The sequence below is a fragment of the Carassius carassius genome, chromosome 20, assembly GCF_963082965.1.
Source record: "Carassius carassius chromosome 20, fCarCar2.1, whole genome shotgun sequence".
Classification (NCBI taxonomy): Eukaryota; Metazoa; Chordata; class Actinopteri; order Cypriniformes; family Cyprinidae; genus Carassius; species Carassius carassius.
Window position 1 is genome coordinate 15526383 of NC_081774.1, and position 20520 is coordinate 15546902.

General features: G+C 40.3%; 1 protein-coding gene across 1 annotated transcript in view; it reads left to right on the forward strand.

Annotated features, from left to right (window-relative positions):
* LOC132096453 (cadherin-6-like) overlaps positions 1 to 12558 on the forward strand; it is a 31464-nt gene extending 18906 nt beyond the window's left edge. The window contains exons 7-12 of the mRNA XM_059501818.1: positions 142 to 392; positions 1931 to 2067; positions 2322 to 2452; positions 8023 to 8140; positions 8380 to 8631; positions 10319 to 12558. Of these exons, the coding sequence (XP_059357801.1) occupies positions 142 to 392; positions 1931 to 2067; positions 2322 to 2452; positions 8023 to 8140; positions 8380 to 8631; positions 10319 to 10824 (1395 nt within the window). The 3' untranslated portion in view covers positions 10825 to 12558. The remainder of the gene's footprint in view (positions 1 to 141; positions 393 to 1930; positions 2068 to 2321; positions 2453 to 8022; positions 8141 to 8379; positions 8632 to 10318) is intronic.
* Positions 12559 to 20520: the final 7962 nt, after the last annotated feature.

Genomic DNA, 20520 nt, shown 5'->3' on the forward strand with positions numbered 1-20520 from the left:
GATTTTTCCTTTCACTCATGCAAGTTTGAAAAAAAAATCTAATCTGAATGGTTTGTGAATAAAATGCAGGGGGGTTTTTTGCTGAAAATTTGACCTAGAGTGGGTTGTTTATTCCTGTGAACGTGTTTTTTTCAATTGCAGCCTCTGGACTATGAAAAGAAGAAATCATACACGTTTCAGATCCAGGCCCAAAACACACATCCAGACCCACGCTTTCTGAGCTTGGACGCTAAGGACATGGCGACCATTAGGGTCAGTGTTGAGGATGTGGATGAGCCCCCTCAATTTGAGAAAATCAGCTATATTTTAGAGGTGAAAGAGGACGCAGCTGTGGGCACCGTTATAGGATCGGTCAGCGCTGTGGATCCTGACATGCGCCGCAGTCCGGTCAAGTAAGGGCTTTGCATTAATATCATCCCACATTGTTTCCATCATCTATATTTACAAGATTGTGGTAAATCTCTTTAAATGCACATTTCCCAACACACAATAGCTTGGCAGAAGCCTCTTAAACATCTGCCCGTTTCTTCCAGTGACCTTTTCATAATCGCAAAACCCTGATTAATCTGTCTGGAGCTATGGTGATATGAGCTTAGATGGACTGCTTCCTAAGAGCATGCTTATTAAATTCACATTTAACTTGAGAGGTCCTGCAGTTGAATCATCTTTATGAGATAATTGTAATAAACTACAATTATAAGAATAAATGAGGAAATTATCACTGTCCAAAGTGCCCTAATGATAAAGCTGATGCAGTAGGCTCAGGAGAACAATAAATGGATGTTTTTCCCTCCGGAGTCCACAGTAAATAAGAACACAGAATGGAAGCGCAATTAAAAAGCCCTGTGCTACAGAGAACAGGACTTCAGGGCTGGTAATTATCAGGGACATCAGAAGCACGAGCAACACTGTCGCTCTGAACATCAGGAGGCTAATTAGGAAATTGAACAATCCCACTGATTGATCGCATTTAAAAGAGCAATATTGTGATCTTCTGGTGAAAGAAGAACAAATGGGAACTGGGCATGTGTAGGCTCAGGGCAGTGGGATTTCATGCAGTTATAGCTCTGGTGTGCATCAAGCTTTCTCAAGTGTTTTCTACTCTAAAGGATCAGCCGTGTTAATGTTTGTGAAAACCATTGTTGGGGAAAGTTACAAGTTACAAGCTAATTAGGATTATAAGTGTTCAAACTAGTCAATGCACACACTTGAAAAAGTAGTATCTTTCATGTTAGTTTGTTTTTGTTTTTGTTTTCCTTTTACTGTGTAAGAAAAAAAAACTGAATAGTTAAATGATCATTGCTGATCATAAACAGAAAAATATGTTGTCTAATTTTTTCTTTCTTTTTTTCTGGTATTTCCAGGATTTCTCAGACTGTAGAATCTGAATTAACTGAATAGTTTATGCTAAATGCAACAACATTTAGTTTTTTTTTTTTTTGTTTAAATAAGGAAGACCTAAACAGCCACAGTGATTCATGCAAAGGGACTCAAATCAGCGAGTCACTCTGATAGAATCAGTTCATTAACATGAACCATCTGAACAAAATGATTCTGAATTACTTTTACAACACTAAACAGGAGAGTGAAAGGGGCAAGTATAGCAGTGCGGATCTGATTATTCTTCCCTACAAAGACAAAACAACAATTATGACAACACTGACTACAAAAGATTTTTCTCTCTCTCTGAATTTTTAATGATATTAATGCTCCATTTTCTCTGAGCAAATGAGCCAAACCTGTTTATCACAGGTCATGTCTTAATTTAGAAAACACAATTTCAGTTCAAAATGTGTAGAAATGTTGTTTAACCTTGTAACACATGACATGTTTTGTCATGCTAAAATGCTAGGTAAAAGTAGCTAATTACTGGAAGAGTTACACATTTTGAAAATAACTTGACTATTGGGCTAAATGGTATGAATTACAGGTACTCCATTGACCGGCACACAGATGTGGACCGGATTTTTGGTGTCTACGCTGGGAATGGATCTATATTCCTGCAGAAGCCTCTGGATCGAGAAGAATTCGCTTGGCACAACATCTCAGTGATCGCAACCGAGTTTAGTAAGTGACTTCACGCGGCTCACAGCCGCAGTTCATTTGGAATGAATTTAGGCTGATAAACTCAAGTCATTAAATTTCCAGCATTAAATTTCTCCAATAGGATTTACGCATTTTTATTTGCCATGACAGCTTATATTGACTAAATATATTAGTTTACTTTTTTAAATTAGAAATCAAGTTTCCTCCTGCGATTCCAATAATGTGAGTTTCTATCATCTCAAGTAGTCACCCATCATCTGCCACATCTTTTTAAGGACACTTAGATAACCCCGAGCAGACCAGCCGAGTGCCTGTGTACATCCGCGTACTGGATGTCAATGATAACCCCCCCATGCTGGCATCCTTCTACGAGACCTTCGTCTGTGAAAACGCCAAAGCTGGTCAGGTAAAGAGCATTTTAGTATATGTTTCCCATTTTATCTGCCACATTGTCAATTTTGATGTAAGATAAGGGGGAATAAATCCACTTCTCCTGTTCGGCTGGTGGATGGATGTGTCGATTTAAAGCAGGGGCGTCTGTTAAACAGTGTGTGACCTCTACAGAACTCACACCTCCGGAGCGAGATAGAGATCAGTGATGAGTATTTCTCCTTCATGGATTAGACGGCAGAGCCTTTTTCTGTCAGGCTTGATGAGATTATGTGTCATGGTGGATGACAGGGGCTGTCACATATCACAGGCACTTCATAATAACTGTCCACCTCTCCTCCATTTCCTGACTCTTCTTGTATCCCTCGTTGTCCGTCATCACCCACCTCACTGACCCGCCCACCTCAGCTGCTGGCAGAATTGTTCAACCTGGGTTGTGCCAAGGTTTAGTTATTACTGGGTACAAAAAGACAGAAAACTCATTATTAAGAACATACATTACATAGAGTTAATCCAATTTAAAACAATAAAAAAATAGAGGAAAAACAAAACAATTTCCTTAAGACAATTAAAGAATTACAATTAAATAATTGTAATTTACTTGCAACCCTACAGAGAATTAATTGATATTGATATAGACGATGGATATTAATATTTGAATATCTATTCACTAAAAAGTCTCATAATTATATCAATTGAAATTTATTTTACAAAAACAAGCATATATGCTATCAACTACATCTATCAAAAGTATACATATACAGTACAGACCAAAAGTTTGGAAATGCATTGGCGAGTTCAGCTGCATTTTTTTCCTGATAACGCTAAAAATAATTGACAATGCTCTGTCATTTTTGGTCATGCAAATAAGAGTAATACATCATTAAACAATTTGTGTCTCCTATTTAAGTATGTATAGGTAAAAGAGAGTTACAAAACAGCAGACTTATACGGTTATGGTGTTACTTCCATGATGAAACTAAACAATTAATCATTATTATGATGATTATTAGTTATCGTATTTAAGTGACAGAGTGTGAGATAAGGCTGGGAATTTGGTTCTTTTTAGCGGTTATATTCTAACAGACTGCAGTAAAGCCCAGAGGAAAGGGAAGCCAGCCAACAACACAAGAAATCTGGCCGGTACGTAAGCCTGGTAGAGAAAAAAACGCCAAGCACACAATGGATGATTACATTTTTGTCACAGTGTGTTGCCAGTGCACCCTTGAGAGATGCATTTAAACTAAAATTGCCCTTGGTGACAACTAAAGATAACCATGAGCCTCTATCACTGAGCCAACATCTTTCCTCGCTGTAAACATGCTTATAGTGTTTACATGTAAACACTTGTAAGGTCTGAAAGATGACATTGTGGATGGGTCATGCAATACCTTATGCAGTACATTTCCAGCTTTGGACCTTAAATAAAAATGAACAAAATATGAAAGTAATAGGGTATGTGTAGACCTATATGTGCTGGTCAAGTACATGCATTTAAATGGTATTTATCAAGTAATTTGAGAATTAACTGGAGGCCTAACTGGAAGGAAAAACATAGCAAAAATGTACCTAAAAAAAACTATGGAAATTTAAATTGAAAATAATAATAATAATAATAATTGTTGCTAATTAACACATTATCTCTAGAAAGACATTGAAAATGTTTAGTTTGAGGCATTTTTTTATTAGAAATGTATATATATATAATATTTATTATTAATTTTATTATCTTTTTTTGCTACATTTGAAAAAATAGCAAAATTGTCTAGTTAAATAAACTAGATTAGTTAAACGGATAACAGTGCTAATAAAAACTAATACGATTGTTATCTTTAATGCAAGACGCCCTAGGTAAAAGAGAAAAAAAGAGAGCAATTTTAATGTATAAATATAAATTAACAAATAACAATCCATACTTCCCCAGTAGAAGTATGGTTATTACATTAAGATTGCAAACAATTTTGTAGGTTGTTTTGAACTAGGTTGTCCGGTTTCTCTGTCACGAGCAGAGGACCGCCGGCTAGTGCTCTGGGAGATTTGAAGGTGACAGGGAGAGCTTCTCCGCCGGGCCGGGCCACGCCCCATGGACCTCTTACCCCTTCCGCAGTGTTTGTCCTGTGCGGCTGCTGGGTGATTTTGCTGGGCTGTCTTATGGCAGTCCCAACGGGTCATTCAGTTTGCCGCCGGGGATCAGATGTCGATTGCAGCATCGGGGATGGGCTGTTGACCTCTGTGGATGAAGATTCGGCGGGGCTGCCCCCCTCGGGTGTTGTCGCCACTGCCGAATTGGACCCAGAGTTGACAGCCGTGCTTTCCCGGGCAGCTGTGAGCATCAGGATGGAGGTGGCCGCCCAGCCCTGAGTGCTCACGGCTGTTTGATGGGTTCTCGGTGTAGAGCGCGGCTCACAACCGTGTTTTGCTCTGGTTCCTTTCTTCCCGGATGTGCATGGGGAAGTGATGTAGTCGTGGATGGCCCCTTTTTATGGCCGGAAGCAGCTCATTTCGTTCCTCCGTCCTCACTACCCTCGATGGCGGGGCAGCTAGGGGTGCGTTGACATTCCCCAGCAGGAGAGTGCGATTGTGGTGCACTTGTGTCCGCAAAACGCCGCCACTGGGAGGAATAGTCCGCGCCTCTCACCCAAGGCCTGTAAGCTGTCGGCCGCTCTCGCTCTCGTCGCCGTGGGCGCCCCCCTGCGTCCTCCACACCAGCTCCGCCCCGTGCTAAAAGTTATTCGAGGCCGACGCGTCGAGCCCCGCGCAGGAGAGCGGCACCTCCATGTCACTCCCGGCTGCGAAGTCCTCAAGGAAGTCGGCTAAGCGGCCCTGACACGGGCAACTCGGAGATGTGGGGAACTGCTCTTCAGGAGGAGGGCCGGGTGGAAAAATTTCAGTTTATCAGCTGATCTGGAGTCGATTCGGGGAAGCCCAGGTAGACCTGTTTGCTTCCCACGAGTCCTCCCACTGCCAGCTGTACTATTCCCTGTCCCAAGCCCCCCTGGGCACAGATGCACTGGCACACAGCTGGCCTCGGGCTTTACGCAAGCATGCGTTTCCCCCAGTGAGCCTGCTCGCACAGACACTGTGCAAGGTCAGGGAGGACGAGGGACAGGTCCTGTTGGTTGCGCCTTATTGGCCCACCCGGACCTGGTTTTCGTAACTCATGCTCCTCGTGACAGCCCCTCCCTGGCGCATCCCCCTGAGGAGAGACCTTCTCTCTCAGGGGCTTGGCACCATTTGGCACCACATCACGATTGCAGCCCATCACGATGCAGTGGACGGCCGGTCCCTGGGGAGGCATGACCTGATCGTTAGGTTCCTGAGGGGTGCCAGAAGGTTACATCCACCTAGGACACCCCTGATTCCCTCCTGGGACCTCTCTATTGTCCTGGCGGGACTTCAAAGGGGTCCCTTTGAGCCGCTGGATTCAGTCGAGCTTAAGTTCCTGTCTCTCAAGACAGCGCTCCTGATCGCGCTCACTTCCATCAAGAGGGTCGGGACCTCCAAGCATTTTCGGTAAGTGAAGAGTGCCTTGTGTTCGGGCCGGCCTACTCTCACGTTGTCCTGAGACCCCGGCCTGGATACGTGCCCAATGTTCCCACCACTCCCTTCCGAGAACAGGTGGTGAACCTGCAAGCGCTGCCCCTGGAGGAGGCAGATCCAGCCTTGGCATCGCTGTGTCCAGTAAGAGCGCTTCGCATATATGTGGACCGCACCCAGAGCTTTAGAAGCTCTGAGCAGCTCCTGGTCTGCTTTGGAGGTCAGCAGAAGGGGAAGGCTGTCTCTAAGCAGAGGTTGGCCCACTGGATAGTGGATGCCATCGCCTTGGCTTACCATTCCCAAGGCGAGCCGTGCCCCCTGGGGGTGAGGGCCCACTCCACACGGAGTGTGGCCTCCTCCTATGCACTGGCGCACGGCGCCTCTCTGGCAGACATCTGTCGAGCTGCGGGCTGGGCGACACCTAACACCTTTGCGAGGTTTTACAACCTCCGTGTGGAGCCAGTTTCTTCCCGTGTGTTGGGTAGCAGGTAATTGGCGGGAAGGGCTGGCTGGGTGTCACGCTTGCTGCGCCATTCCCCCTAACACGGGGATGTGAGCGCCTTTCTTCTCCCAGTAGAGTTCCCCGGTTGGCGTACCCTGGTCGAGCATCCTCCAGCACCCTCGGCAGTCAGACTTGGCGGAGCAGTCTGTCGCCAGGCCCAGTACTGGCGTTAGCATGCCCGGAGTTCCGGTCAGCCCCTGTACTGGGCTAGGTGTTCATATGGTTTGGTTCCCTGCGGGTAATCCCACATGGGTATTCTTCCACGGTAAGGTTTCCCTCTTGGCAAACCCGTGTCTTCCCTTGACAGACCCGTTCTGTCAGTCTCTTCTGGCAGCCGTTCCATCCCTACTCCAAGGTAGGACCTGCCTCAGAGACCCCTCCCATATGTAGTACTGCCCCCTGGGTCAGTCCATATCGGTATATCCACATGTCACCTCCCTACGGGTAGGATGTGGTCTCCGTAGCGACCTTTTCCTAGGCTCGCTTCCCCATTGTCTTGCCAGCTGAAAGAACAAATAGGGAAGATTTGAAGCAATCTTTCTCTGAAGGTTGAAATCCCTTCCATTAACTTTATGTGGGCGGAACAGCAGCATGGCCTTCTCCAGCAGCGATGTACTCACCCTTTGGCCCCTTCGGTACCAAGGTCAGTGAATTTGCGCTGGGGCTTTGGGAAGGTTACGACCTTAAGCGTAGCTTTTGTGACACGCCAGGGCTTGTCAACAATTGCAGCGCCACAGGGTTGTGACGATGTTCAGGTTGTGGGGTTTTCCATAGGACCCCCTATGTCGTTCGACATAACTCGTAGTGACCGACAGATAGGGAACGTCTCGGTTACGTACGTAACCCTCGTTCCCTGATGGAGGGAACGGAGACGTTATGTCCCCATGCCACAACCTTGAACCGTTCGCTGTTGCCGGGACACGTTCTCGGCTCCTCAGCGTAAAACCTAATGAGTGGATGCACCTGTCGCCCTATTTATACCCGTTGGCACGGGGAGTGGCTCAGGTATGTTAATCCACTAGCCAATTTTCATTGGCGTTTTCTCTTAAATTCAGAGATGATTGGCCTCCCAAGTGAGACCCCCTATGTCGTTCGACATAACGTCTCCGTTCCCTCCATCAGGGAACGAGGGTTACGTACGTAACCGAGACGTTCTGGCTCAGTGCTGGAATACAAAAGCAAGTTTTGAGAAAATGGCTTTTAAATACAGTGTATTTATTACAGTTGAAAGATAAAGTCTAATGAAAGAAACATTAAAAGTGATTTTTTTATGTATTTCTTTTCACTAGTCTGAAGAAGAAGAAAAAAACACTTGAAATCAAAAAGGCCAATGCATATAATGCATTAAATAATATAATATAATATAATATAATATAATATAATATAATATAATATAATATAATATAATATAATATAATATAATATAATATAATATAATATCAATTTATTATGGGGACATAACAAAACCTACCCAAATACCATTTGTAATGTTTGTTCTATGGACATTAAGTATGCGATTGTCATGCATTTGCTTCTTTTTGCCACAGAAAATCCAGACGATAAGCGCAGTGGATCCAGATGACCCAGTTGGTGGACATCGCTTCTTGTTCTCTTTAGCACCAGAGAGCTCAGTGCGAGCAAACTTCTCAGTCCGAGATAATGGAGGTGGGTGCCCTCTCACATTGTGTGGCCTTCTAACTAACTCACTGTCTCTCATCATGACAACACAGACCAATCAAACAGGACAAATCTTTAGGACACATGGCCTCTCCACGTCTAGCTGTTTTAACTGAGGCAGCACGTTCTGCAGCAGCCATAACTTTAGGTCAGTCTGGGCCCACTGCAGTGTGCAGAGAGGCCAGATCTTTTATTTCTTAATAAACTAAGTGCTCAACTCTCTACAGATAACACAGCTGGGATCTTTACACAACGCAAAGGATTTGGCCGAATGCACGAGAGCACCCATCTAGTGGCTGTGGTGATCCAAGACGGACACCTTCCCAGGCAGAGCAGCACGGGCACGCTCACAATTCGGGTTTGTACGTGTGACCGAGACGGCAACATGGAGATGTGCAACGCCGAGGCTTTGAGCAGTGGCACGGGGCTCAGCACGGGGGCGCTGGTGGCCATCCTGCTCTGCATCCTCATCCTGCTCTGTAAGTAGCCTTCAATTCTCTCTTTTGACTTTAACAATCAGATCACTTCTCCTACGTCCATCTGACTGATGGCCGCTTCCTCCATCTGTCTGTCTGCTGTGAATCCGACTGTTCATCTTTCAAGCCCTTTGTTAGTGGGACTATTCACTTCATTTTCCCACCTGTCTTCCTGTCAGTTAGTGCTTTCTTCTGCGCTGCCATTTGATTAATTACAATTCCAGTGGTCTGAAGTGTGTACGCCTGATCTGCATGTAAATAATTATAATTATGTGGGGGGGGGGGGGGGGGGGGTAAAGAAAAACAATTTCTGACATGCTCGGATGGCTGAACTGATAAAACTCACTTGTTGGTTATTAAATCAGGAAACTGGGTAACAAGGGCTAGATTTCAATAAAACTCAATCCAGTCTTGATGCATAAAAAAAAGAATATCACATTTAAAATGTATGCATTTTTTAGACTTAATTTTAATTTAAACATTTGTGACTTCATACAACTAACATGCTTATGTCATTGATCAATTTAATGTATATATTTATTTATTTATTTTTATGATGATGCATTTGAATTGCTGTTGGAAAGCTTACTTATTTGAGTTGTTCTAACTATTAACATCAGCTAGATCTCACCTGTGATCTGTGTGCAGTGGCTCTCTTAACGACCTGACACCTACATTAGGTGTCACCCACAGGGTGAAAGTATGCATCATGTATGAAACTCTTCCTGCTCCACTACAGTGAAAGTTCACTGATAAAAGCAACCAAATGGCACTAAGTGGTGGTGGTGGTGGGGTACTAAAAACGTATTGCGGCCCACTGAAAGTGTGGTTTATTTGCACACACTGTCTGAACTACTTCTTCAAAATGCCAAAAGCATACTTGACTACACCGCACATCTGGAAATATGGCCGCTTATAATGCTCTTCTTCATCATTTGATGAATATCTGCTATAACGATCTATAGCAAATTACATTTTGTTTACCACCTGCTTTCTGCGGGTGTTTCTAGCTAATGCTGTTTAGCAGCATTGAGTTGCTAATTGTATTTAATTGTATTTTTATCTCAAATGCAAACTCAGAATATTATATAAGCCTGCAATAATTAAATATGTTAAATAAGACAAATATAATTTATTTAATCCCATTTTATTAACCAAAGTCTTTACTACTGACCTTCCATGATCCAATTCAACCATACTAAAAATATTTATACAAGTATAAACATGTATACATACAAATATGCATTTTTAATATATACATATGTGTGTGTATTTATATATACAGTACATTATAAATATACACAGTAAACACACATATAGTGTGTAAACACAAACTAATGCAATTAAAATAAAATGTTTTCAAATGTAATTTAATTCCTGTAATGGCAAATCAGATTTTTTCAGTGTCACATGATACTTCAGAAATCATTCCAGTAGCCTATGCTGATTTGGAAACTTTGATACTTTTTGTCATAATTCATTGATAAATAGAAAGTTCAGAATTGCATTTATTTAACTTGTTTGTGACATTATAAATGGACACTTTTGATCAATTTATATGTGTCCTTGCTAAATTAACAATAAAATCTTGACCCCAAACCTTTGATACATTAATGAGTATAAATAATATTTCACTAAGCACTAATAATAAAAAATTTCTTTTTTCTGTAAAAAATCTCTCATTCTGTAGTGATCGTGGTGCTGTTTGCTGCACTGAAACGTCAGAAGAAGAAAGAGCCCCTGATCATCTCCAAGGAGGACGTGAGAGACAATGTGGTCAGCTACAATGACGAGGGCGGTGGCGAGGAGGACACGCAGGCCTTTGACATCGGAGCGCTTCGGCATCCGGAAGTAATGGAGGAGAGCAAACTGCGGCGAGACATTCTACCCCCCGAGTCGCTCTACCCTCCGCCGCCACTTCGCAGAACCATGGTGCCGTCCCGAGAGAACGCAGACGTGTGGGACTTTATCAACCAGCGCGTGCAAGAAAACGATGGCAACCCCACGGCCCCCCCTTACGACTCGCTGGCCACCTACGCGTATGAAGGTAACGGATCGGTAGCCGAGTCGCTCAGCTCGCTGGGGTCCGTGTCCTCGGAAGGGGAGCAGGACTATAACTACCTCAGCGAGTGGGGACCACGCTTCAGGAAGCTAGCAGACATGTATGGTGGCGAAGACAGCGACTGGGACTCCTAACGGACAGACTGTGGAGCCAGACTCATTTGCTGATCTGCCTCTACATGAAGACTGGAGTGGCAGAATGAGGCAGCCTAATTTCTTTTACAAAGTGCCCTTTTATCCTTCTCTTTGTCCTACAATCAGGCAGCCGGTTTCTCTGTCCTGATTGGCTGAAGAACTTCACGCTCTGGCGAGGAGGACGTATCCATACGCCAATTTCTGAACAGAAAGATCATCTGCAGTGACATCTTCCTCTATAATCCCAAATTGTTCTGGAGGTGTCTGCAGTTTTTCATATACGTAAACCATCGCTGAAAACCTTCCTTTGAAAAGCTGAGCATCTAATGCTGAAGCGCTCTTCAAATCCTGCTGCAATGATCAGTTTATCTGTTGACTGTGAGCCTGTGAAACACTTGAAGTGACACTCGAGCAGGCCATGGACAAAAAAAAGGCCAAGGCCGAGGACTTTATGGAAGTAATGAAACCACCGCCAAACTCGAGCCTTTGAATTCACCATCAGACCTCAACATGTAGCGGGCAGCTTAGAATCAAACCGTTCAACATCATAAGAATTGTCTAATAACTGGGAGGAATTTTCAAACCCTTACTATTAACCATTTGCATATTTTTACTAATCTACTTACGCACTCAAGAAAAGATGTGTTGTCCTGTAACCCGAATCAAGACGGATTGTATGAAGCCCATCTAGAAAATGGGTCAGAAGATGTTTTGCGGTTGACACTGGTTTTCATCATCCACATGAAAAAAAAAAAAAGCCAGAAGCTTAAAATTATCTGCTATGTCATTGGACCTAAATGTGTTTTGCTTCCTTTAGCAGTCTGACAAATATTTGGTTGAATTGAGAACTGCTTAGTATGACTTTCAGACTTTCACACGGTCTCTTAATGATGTGCTGCAAAATTTACACTCCATACTATAACCTTTAATCACTGTATGTGTGTTTTTTCCTCTCTGTCTATTCATTCAGATGAGACCTTGACAGGAACCGCAAGAGAGTCAAACCAACAGAAAGAGAATGAAACGTTAATATCCATATATAGAATTACAGCTTCGTGGACCAAGAGATCGAAACCAAAATTGTTAATTAATCAAAGATTGAAGCTGCAGTTCTCACCTTTCCTTTGACAACATTCAGCTTTTAATAGCGAGCGTCAAATAACCAGGGAAGTAATAAAAGCACAGCTGATTTTTTCCTCAGCTGAATGTTAACTACAACAGTGTTGTATTGAGGTGTGAGTCAAATCTTAAAGTAAATCACTCCGCAATGATTGCTCCCTCTCTTCAAACTACAAAATGAGCCTGAGATTGCCTTCACCTCTTCAGTTAGGAGGGGGTAAGTCAGCTCTGAACGGCACTCTAACAGGTAAATATTTGTGTTTTATAAGCGGAATATAGATTCTTTGTCATTGATAGGCTGTAAAAAGAAAAAAATAAGAAAAAGATGGTAACTCATGCTGTAAAAACTTGGTTTAATGAACAATGCTTTGTACCAGTGGCTTGGGAGAGTAGATTATGTCCATGTACTACTTTGCTTTATATCTTGTGAAATTTTTTACCAAATATTTATATACCACAATGATGACTAAATATTCTTGAAAGATGTACATTCAGTATTATTGTTTCTGTGTTTTCAAAGTGTTAAACTGTAAATGTGAGCTGGTTGCAGTTCATTTGATGACGTGCAAATGGAATGAAACTTTCATTAAAATAAATGTTCTCTTTTACAGAAAACCTGAGCAATTCTTTACTGAGCATTTACTGAGCTTTAACCTGAGCATTACATTAAGCTTTTGACTATCAGAAGCTATTTGTATTTATTTATTTTGCAAATGACTGTTGGGCTGTTTTGTGAGCAAAGATAAGTTCAATCATAGAACCTTAAATGTATTTAATATTTATTTAAATGTAATATATATATATATATATATATATATATATATATATATATATATATATATATATATATATATATATATATATATATATATATATATATATATATATATATATAACACACAAATACATATAGATAATATCTAATAATATTACTTCCTGTGATGCTAGATATATGTGCATGACTTTAACATGATTCTTAGAGGCCAAATGTCATGATCGTTATTGGAAAATGTCCAGTGTCTGTCCCAGATCGTCAGTTCATTAGGCCAATCTATAATGAAGATCTCAAAGCTTGCCACTGGATTTGGAGGGAGAAGAAACAGTGTTCATTTTAAATTGATTGGGGATCAGCAGTTGTGAGGCAGATGGTGACATTTCAAACAATGCCCATGTTAACTCAATCACCCTGCCACCAAGCGCTCTCTGCAAATATGTACAGAGACACTAGTCTCATCTGGTCTTTCTGTGTGTCTGTACAAGGCCATTAAGGGCTTAAATATAAAGCATCACTCCAGGATTCAGTTGCACTAACCTCATTTAGAAGGGTCAGTTTGCATGTATTGGAAAGAAGATGGAAAAATTGTGCTCCGGCAAAAGTGCTTCTAAGAGAAACTGGTTGAGGTTTATATAGACGAATACTTAAAAAACAGAAAAAATTATACATTTGAAAACAGGGATGGGCAGTATTTCAAATACATGTATTTAAAATACAAAATACTATTTTGTATTTAAATAGATTTACCGGTAAATTTTTTGTAGTTCCAAAATACATAAGATACTTTTTGCTAATCAACCTCTTTATTAGACTGCTGCTATTTTCTGTATCAACAGGTATACACAAATACTAAAATCAAAAAGAAAATCTGGAAATCAGCAGTCTAATAAGGAGGTTGACCTTATGTATTTAGAAAATTCTAAATTACTCAGATTAAATGATTAAATACAAAATACATTAGATTTTTTTTCAAATGTATTTTAATACAAAATTTTATTTTGTATTTCAAATACATGTACTTGAAATACTGCCCATCCCTGTTTGAAAACTATATAAAGGATTGGTATTTAAAGGAAGAATTAATTATCAAATAAATAAATAATAATGAAAAAAAAATTACAAACCAATATGCCGTTGGATATGCACGCACACACGCATACACACAAAAAAAGGTTTTAAAAAAAAAAAGATGAGGGGAACATATGGTTACCCTGCTGTGATTTTATATTTAATTTAAAGAATAAATATTTGTATTTAAGGGACCAAAAAAGCCATGAAAGCTATATTCTAATATGTTTTAAGCTATAGCTTCTATGAAAAACAGACCCAAATGTCAGTTTATATTAAGCAGTAACTATTAATTCTGTTCTTCCCTTTCTTCTTCTTGAAGCTGTATTGTATGAAAAAGAAATATATATATATATATATATATATATATATATATATATATATATATATATATGTGTGTGTGTGTGTGTGTGTGTGTGTGTGTGTGTGTGTGTGTGTGTGTGTGTGTGTGTGTGTGTGTGTGTGTGTGTGAGTGTGTGTGTGTGTGGGCATGTCTTTGTGACATATCAGGACACAACTTTGTATAATGACATGGGCATGACACATAACCCATGTCCCCATTTTTCAAAACGCTTATAAACCATACAGAATGAGTAATTTATTTATTTATTTATTTTATTTTTTTGAAAAAGTAAAAATGCACAAAGTTTCCTTTTGAGGGTTACAGTTAGATGTAGGGGTGTAGGGTCATACAATATACAGTTTGTACAGTATAAAAACCATACGCCTATGGGATGTCCCCACTTTTCACAAAAACAAACATGAGTGTGTGTGTGTGTGTGTGTGTGTGTGTGTGTGTGTGTGTGTGTGTGTGTGTGTGTGTGTGTGTGTGTGTGTGTGTATTCTTGTTTTGTGATCAGAAGTAATATTATACAGTTTATGAGTCTGAATGACATGAAATTATTAAAAATAAAAAAACCTTAAATGAGCCTGCACTAGTTGGCTGGTCTTGGCTGGATTAAGCTGGAAGTAGCTGGTTTTAGCTGGTCTTATAGCATGACAAGCTAAAGGAGTGGTCAAAACCCTTACAGATCGAGCCTGAAAACCAGCTATGACCAGACTGGAACACCAGCTAAAACCAGCCAACTGATTTCAACTAGTTTTTCCAGCAGGCAATGGGTGAACTTTGTTTAACAATACATGCTCAATTATCAGGTGCAGATTTTTCAAATAATGAAAGCGCCTGAGCAAAACTTAAAAAGCTTTTGCCTGATATTCATAAGACATGAAGTTTTGCTGAACTGAAATGTTGCAAACTCCCTCAAGACCTGAATTCATTACAAGTGTATATCTCAAATCAAATACAGCTGGTAATCACAGGATAAGCCCTGAAGACAAGATTACATGAACTGTGCAGTAATGAAAGCAAAGGCGGCACAAAGCAAAAGAAAAACGTACACTCAAGTGTGTTTTAATCTCTGTAACGTTAAGCTGACTAAAGGTTAGCTGTGCTTGAGGCCGGCGTTGGTTGTACGCTGAGGATCCGTCGCTCTCACAGCCGACTCTGAGAAGGAACCAGCTGAATCAAGGGCAGTCAACATGTCACCACAGCAGTGCGGCTGCTGAGGGTTGTAACTCATCATGGCCGAGGCTTAAAACGCTGCGTCGCTTCCCATTAGCCTCGCCTGTCTCTTTAGCCTTAATCTTTAATGGGCATGTCATGTTAGGGGAAATGCTAAACACCAATCTACCTCATCTTGTGCTTTGATTTCCTTCTCTTTCTACCCAACGCTTTCATGGGGTGCCGTTGCTATCATCATCGCTGACAGGCGAAGTTTTCATTGCTATCCAAAAAACCATGTACATTTTTTTGGATTAAACTTTACTCCAGAGAGTTCTCAAGCACTGTTCCTGCTTTCTTTTGTTCCAAAAATGATGTTTATATTCAATCTGTCAAGCTGCAAATGTTATAAAGTGCACTGAAAGGTCTGTTGTCTGTTATCTAAGAGCTCCTGATGTTGTTTTGAATGCGTCGTGTCATGGCCTATTTTCCAGTCATTCACCGAATGAGTCTCATTCACTTGTAGACTCATTTTGGTTACTTGTTGTAGTTCTGACTCATTTAACAAGTAATAGGGTGTTTATTTGCCATACAAAAGACATTTAGCTATGGCTCAAAATAATCTCCCAAACAGCATGTTTAGTGATACGTACACCATCGTTCAACAGTTTAAGCAACAGTGACTGTTAAACTTTACGTAGACATCATTAGACTCTGATACAGTGAGCGCTTTTGATGGATTATTCTAATTAATATGGAGTCTTGCGCTTTTCTTGGAATGGTGCTGATGGGAAGTCTCTTATCTCAGAGTCCAATACATCTCATGTTTCAAAAGTGCCCAAACTTTCTGAACATCTCAGTCGAATATAGGCTTACATTGATTAAAAAAAAAAGTCTCTGTAGCAAAAAATCTTGTAAGCATTAATGCAACATGATCTTTATCACCCACAGTATCCTTTTCTTTTCTTTGTTTCTTCTTCTTTTTTTGTTTTTACATTAAACTGATTAAATTAAAAGCTAGTGGGGGACATTACAAGAAACTGAATGTGACTGATGAATTGTTAAAAATTAAACCATTAGAAAATGTATAATGAAAATATGACAGGTGTTGCATAGCATTTAGGCTATGAATTGCCAGCGGTGGATGAAGTAATTTTATTTAAGTGCCTTTTTCAGATATCCTTTCATTTACTCCTTTATTACAGCATTTTCACTTTGGAAAACTTCATTCCAAAACGTAATATCTTACTTTTGACAAATTTTGACTACATTCGTACTTTTCAACTAAGGCTCCAAGGCAGGATAGCAATGTCTGAGTCAACAAATCACTCATGTGAGCTGATTCTTTTAGACAAATCTATTAAATTGGTACACAAATTGCAGTAAACGATTAATTTGCGAACTGATCCAATAACATCTGTTCTCGAATCAACAACTGATTCAGTGAACTGCATGAAGCGAGTCTCTAGTCAACTATCCTAACTTGAGGGTGCAGATGATTTGACTTATGGTACAAAAAGATGCTAACGCTGAACTTAAGTAATGTTTGTTGTAAATGAAAATCATATTTTGGTTTTAACATGACTAAGGTATATGTGAAGTAAATCTGCTGTTAAGGGGAAACAACTTGGTTCATAGTTTGAAATTATTGAATGTTGACAACTACAGTGGTTTTCTAGTAAGTTTTGAATTAATTTATTAAAAAATCATAATAATGTCAGACTGAGAACTCATTTAAGCTCTATCCTATGTGTGTGTGTCTAGGACATTAGACCCCTCTCTCCTTAGGTATTTTGCAACCCAGCCTCACAGGAAAACCTATTTAATGAGGAGGCAATTTTGTGTTAATTTTTACAATGTGAATTGTACAAAAATTAAAAAAATTAAAAATAAACCCATGAAGGTCCACCCGTAAACATAGGCATCAATGTGGTTTGAGAAATGAAAATGAATGAGGTTGAATTAGCCACCAGTTCAACCAAAACCAAAAAGAAATTAAGAAATGCCACAGAACTGTGTTGGTATTTTGAGCAGTAGGCTTCACTCTAAATGAAGTCCATAAAAATACTGACCAATGGACTATGACAGAAATTCCATTTTGATTTTCTAGAAGTGTTGTAGTTGATTTTTATTTACTCACATTTTGAATGATTTATTGCACCATGTTGTGTTTAAAGGGTGAAGGAAATGTCTGTAAACTTAACAGAAAGTGTACTGGTTGTAACGAAAAACTGATCTGTTTTTCTACATATGTACGTATACTGGAGGCTGGTTATCTGTACTTTTTGTGTACTTCATCTACCACTGTGATTTGTAAACCAAAAGTATTAGTACCAGACAATACTGTGGCATTGCACAATTCACAGAGCCTTCAATTTTTGTCCTTTCACCCTGCTTATCTGAGTACATGACATGTGCATTTGGTAATCACTGTCTGCCCATCAGAACAGCACAGCGTGTTGAAGAGTGAGTGGTCTGGAAGACAGCTGATGTCAAAAAGGCCAGCAAAAATTCATTAGAGCTTGAAATATCAAACCTGTAAGGCACCAAGTAACAATCTCCCACTGGGTTTCATGTCTAGTTTTTCATGTCTGTAGTGAATGTGAAGCCATCCACAGAGGATCCAAATCTGTAAGGATACCCCCGTATATGCGCAGAAGGAGTCGTAGCGCTTTACTTTGAACTTCTAAACCTATGCAGCCACATTAGGCAAACTCTGTTTCCTGCTAGAAAGGAGGACACAAAGGTTCGCTTCAAAACAACCCACATCTGAGTTCTAACATCTCTCTCCAATGGGCTGGAAAATGTAGTTTTTACAGCGCACGGTGGAAGGAAAGAACATTTATTGGCCACACAATGTCCGTCATCACGGACCAATTCGCGAAAGCAAAGACAGCATAAATTTTTTACCCCAAGTCCCCATTTTCCCACAGCTTAGCGCTAACTGCCTACAAAAAGGATTGCTTTGTCATCAGATAGTGGATTATCGGTGGAAATGTGAAGTTGTTGTCAAATTGAGATTTTCTAATATGCCTCCATCTGCCAAGTCTATGACTTTATGTTTACTCGGATGGGGGGAGGGAGGGTCTGGAGGAGAAGAAATGAAAGTTTGTCGGGTCTGCCGCATCTCATCCACTTCTCTACATTTTATTTCACCCTCAGTATTCATTTTCCTGCCCCTAAAATGATCAGAATAATTCATGTGCTCCAGCGTTGCCTGTAGAATGCGATTTCCACTTCTCGGCCCTCTCAGCTGAACAACCCCACAGAGGCTTTGGACTTTGAGGTCACTCGGATCCAGCATAGATGATGCCCATATCTATAATTCAATGGACAGGAAAAAAGGGATGAGTACAGATCACAGACTACTTAGAAGACATACAGTGGTGTGGAATCTCCCTCGTGTCCACAAGATTGGACCCACATTCCAATAGGGGCATCTAAAAGCAAAGTCCATTAGCAGGAACCTTTCCTTTAAAATATTTGTTTTGGCCCTTTTAACTGAACTTTTAGTTTTAGTCTATTTTAGGGTCTTGCGCATTCCTCTTTTTTTTTCAAATGTAAGTGTATTTGCGTTCTCAGTTCGATCGCCCAGATGTCACTGAATCCACTTTAGTTGCTACACATGGCAATATGAAAATGGTTCCATTTTCTTCTTAGATGCACTTAGCTTTACCAAGTTTAAAACTCCTGTGTACTAAACAGGCTTTTTGCTCAGAAATGGGAGACATCAAAATTGCACTAGTTCAAACAGGATTACAGACCTTTTCATGTGGAGTGCTAGTCCTTTCAAGTTTGATCACAAGTGGCCATTAGGTCTTCTTGCATAGCTTCCTTCTCAAGCACTTCATTGATTGAGCTCAAGGGCCTCTCTTAACCAGTCTAGTTACCTATTAATAATCCTCGTTACGAACAAAGAACGACACAAGTGCTTCTGTCGAGTCTAAATGCATTGTGAAGACCTTATATGACAGAGAAAATTAAATACTGTACTATTTGGGTACTGCCAATCATCTCTGCCCTTGGTATAAAAATAATGCAGTTTACTGAAAAAGAGATGCCTTGATACAACTACAGTTCTTCATGTGGATCTGAAGCGACATTGAATCCTTGATACAATCTATATAATCTATGTTTTTAACAAATCAATAACAAACCAATTTTCTTCACTTTGCAACTGCATGATGCATATAAAATGGCAATGGAATGGTTAATAATGAAGCAGAAGGAAGCAGTCAAAGTTTTCTTGGTCACAGTATATCCTCTAGTTGTTTTCTGGCACAATGCACCATGTAGCACATTTGTGCTCTGGAGAATTGCTCTCAGAAAAGCATTTTTATTGATATTCTACTAATTTTAGAGTACTATTTCTATGTAATGATTAATTTAACCACTCAAAAGTGTTTGTTACCTGCAATAAAATGCATCATTGTGCAATAACAGAGGAGTGGATGCAGCTATTTGTATTTAACTATCTATCTTTTGTACGATTTACCAACTTTTCAAAGCCGAACAAAAAAGCAGAAATGTTGACCACTATGGTACTGGTAAAACTGTTCAAAAAGCCAGTTCTACTTTTTTTACATTAAGATCTATGGTTAATTTTGAGCATCAGCGATCTAATCACTGGCACTCTCCAGGCTCACCTTCATTCATGATTATTTCAAATTTGAGGGCCCTCTAAACCATCCATGGTACATGGTCTGGAGGAGAAGTGTCCCTCATCTTCTCCACACCAATCATTCTCAGAGGTGCTAAGACGCTCTCAGACATGGGGCCATCAGCTGCTCCCGCATCACTTCAAATGAGACGACCATTCTTTGTCTTAATGGCTTTTAAGAAGAAAGAGAACATTTTTGCTCTGTGTTCAATGAGTGCTGACTAAAATGTATTGTTTCAAGGGGGTGACTATTCTCTAAATTATTATCTACATTTTTATCTATGTTTGTCAAATTTAATATTATATCAGTTTTTAAAAAGATGCGTTCATTTGACACCAATGACATGGAGGATTCTAATAAAGCAGTCTGCTTCATATGCGTATCACATCCCATCGGGAAAGGCCATAAGTGGAAAATACATTGAAATTGGCTGCCATAAAGCACGGCTGTCCCACTTTCTTGGGCACATTGTATTAGGCTCTACATTTGAATTTTCAACTCTCAAAAGACACACACCTCATTAGGCATGCTGTGATGCCAAGAAATGGAATGAATGGAATAAGTCCGCTAAT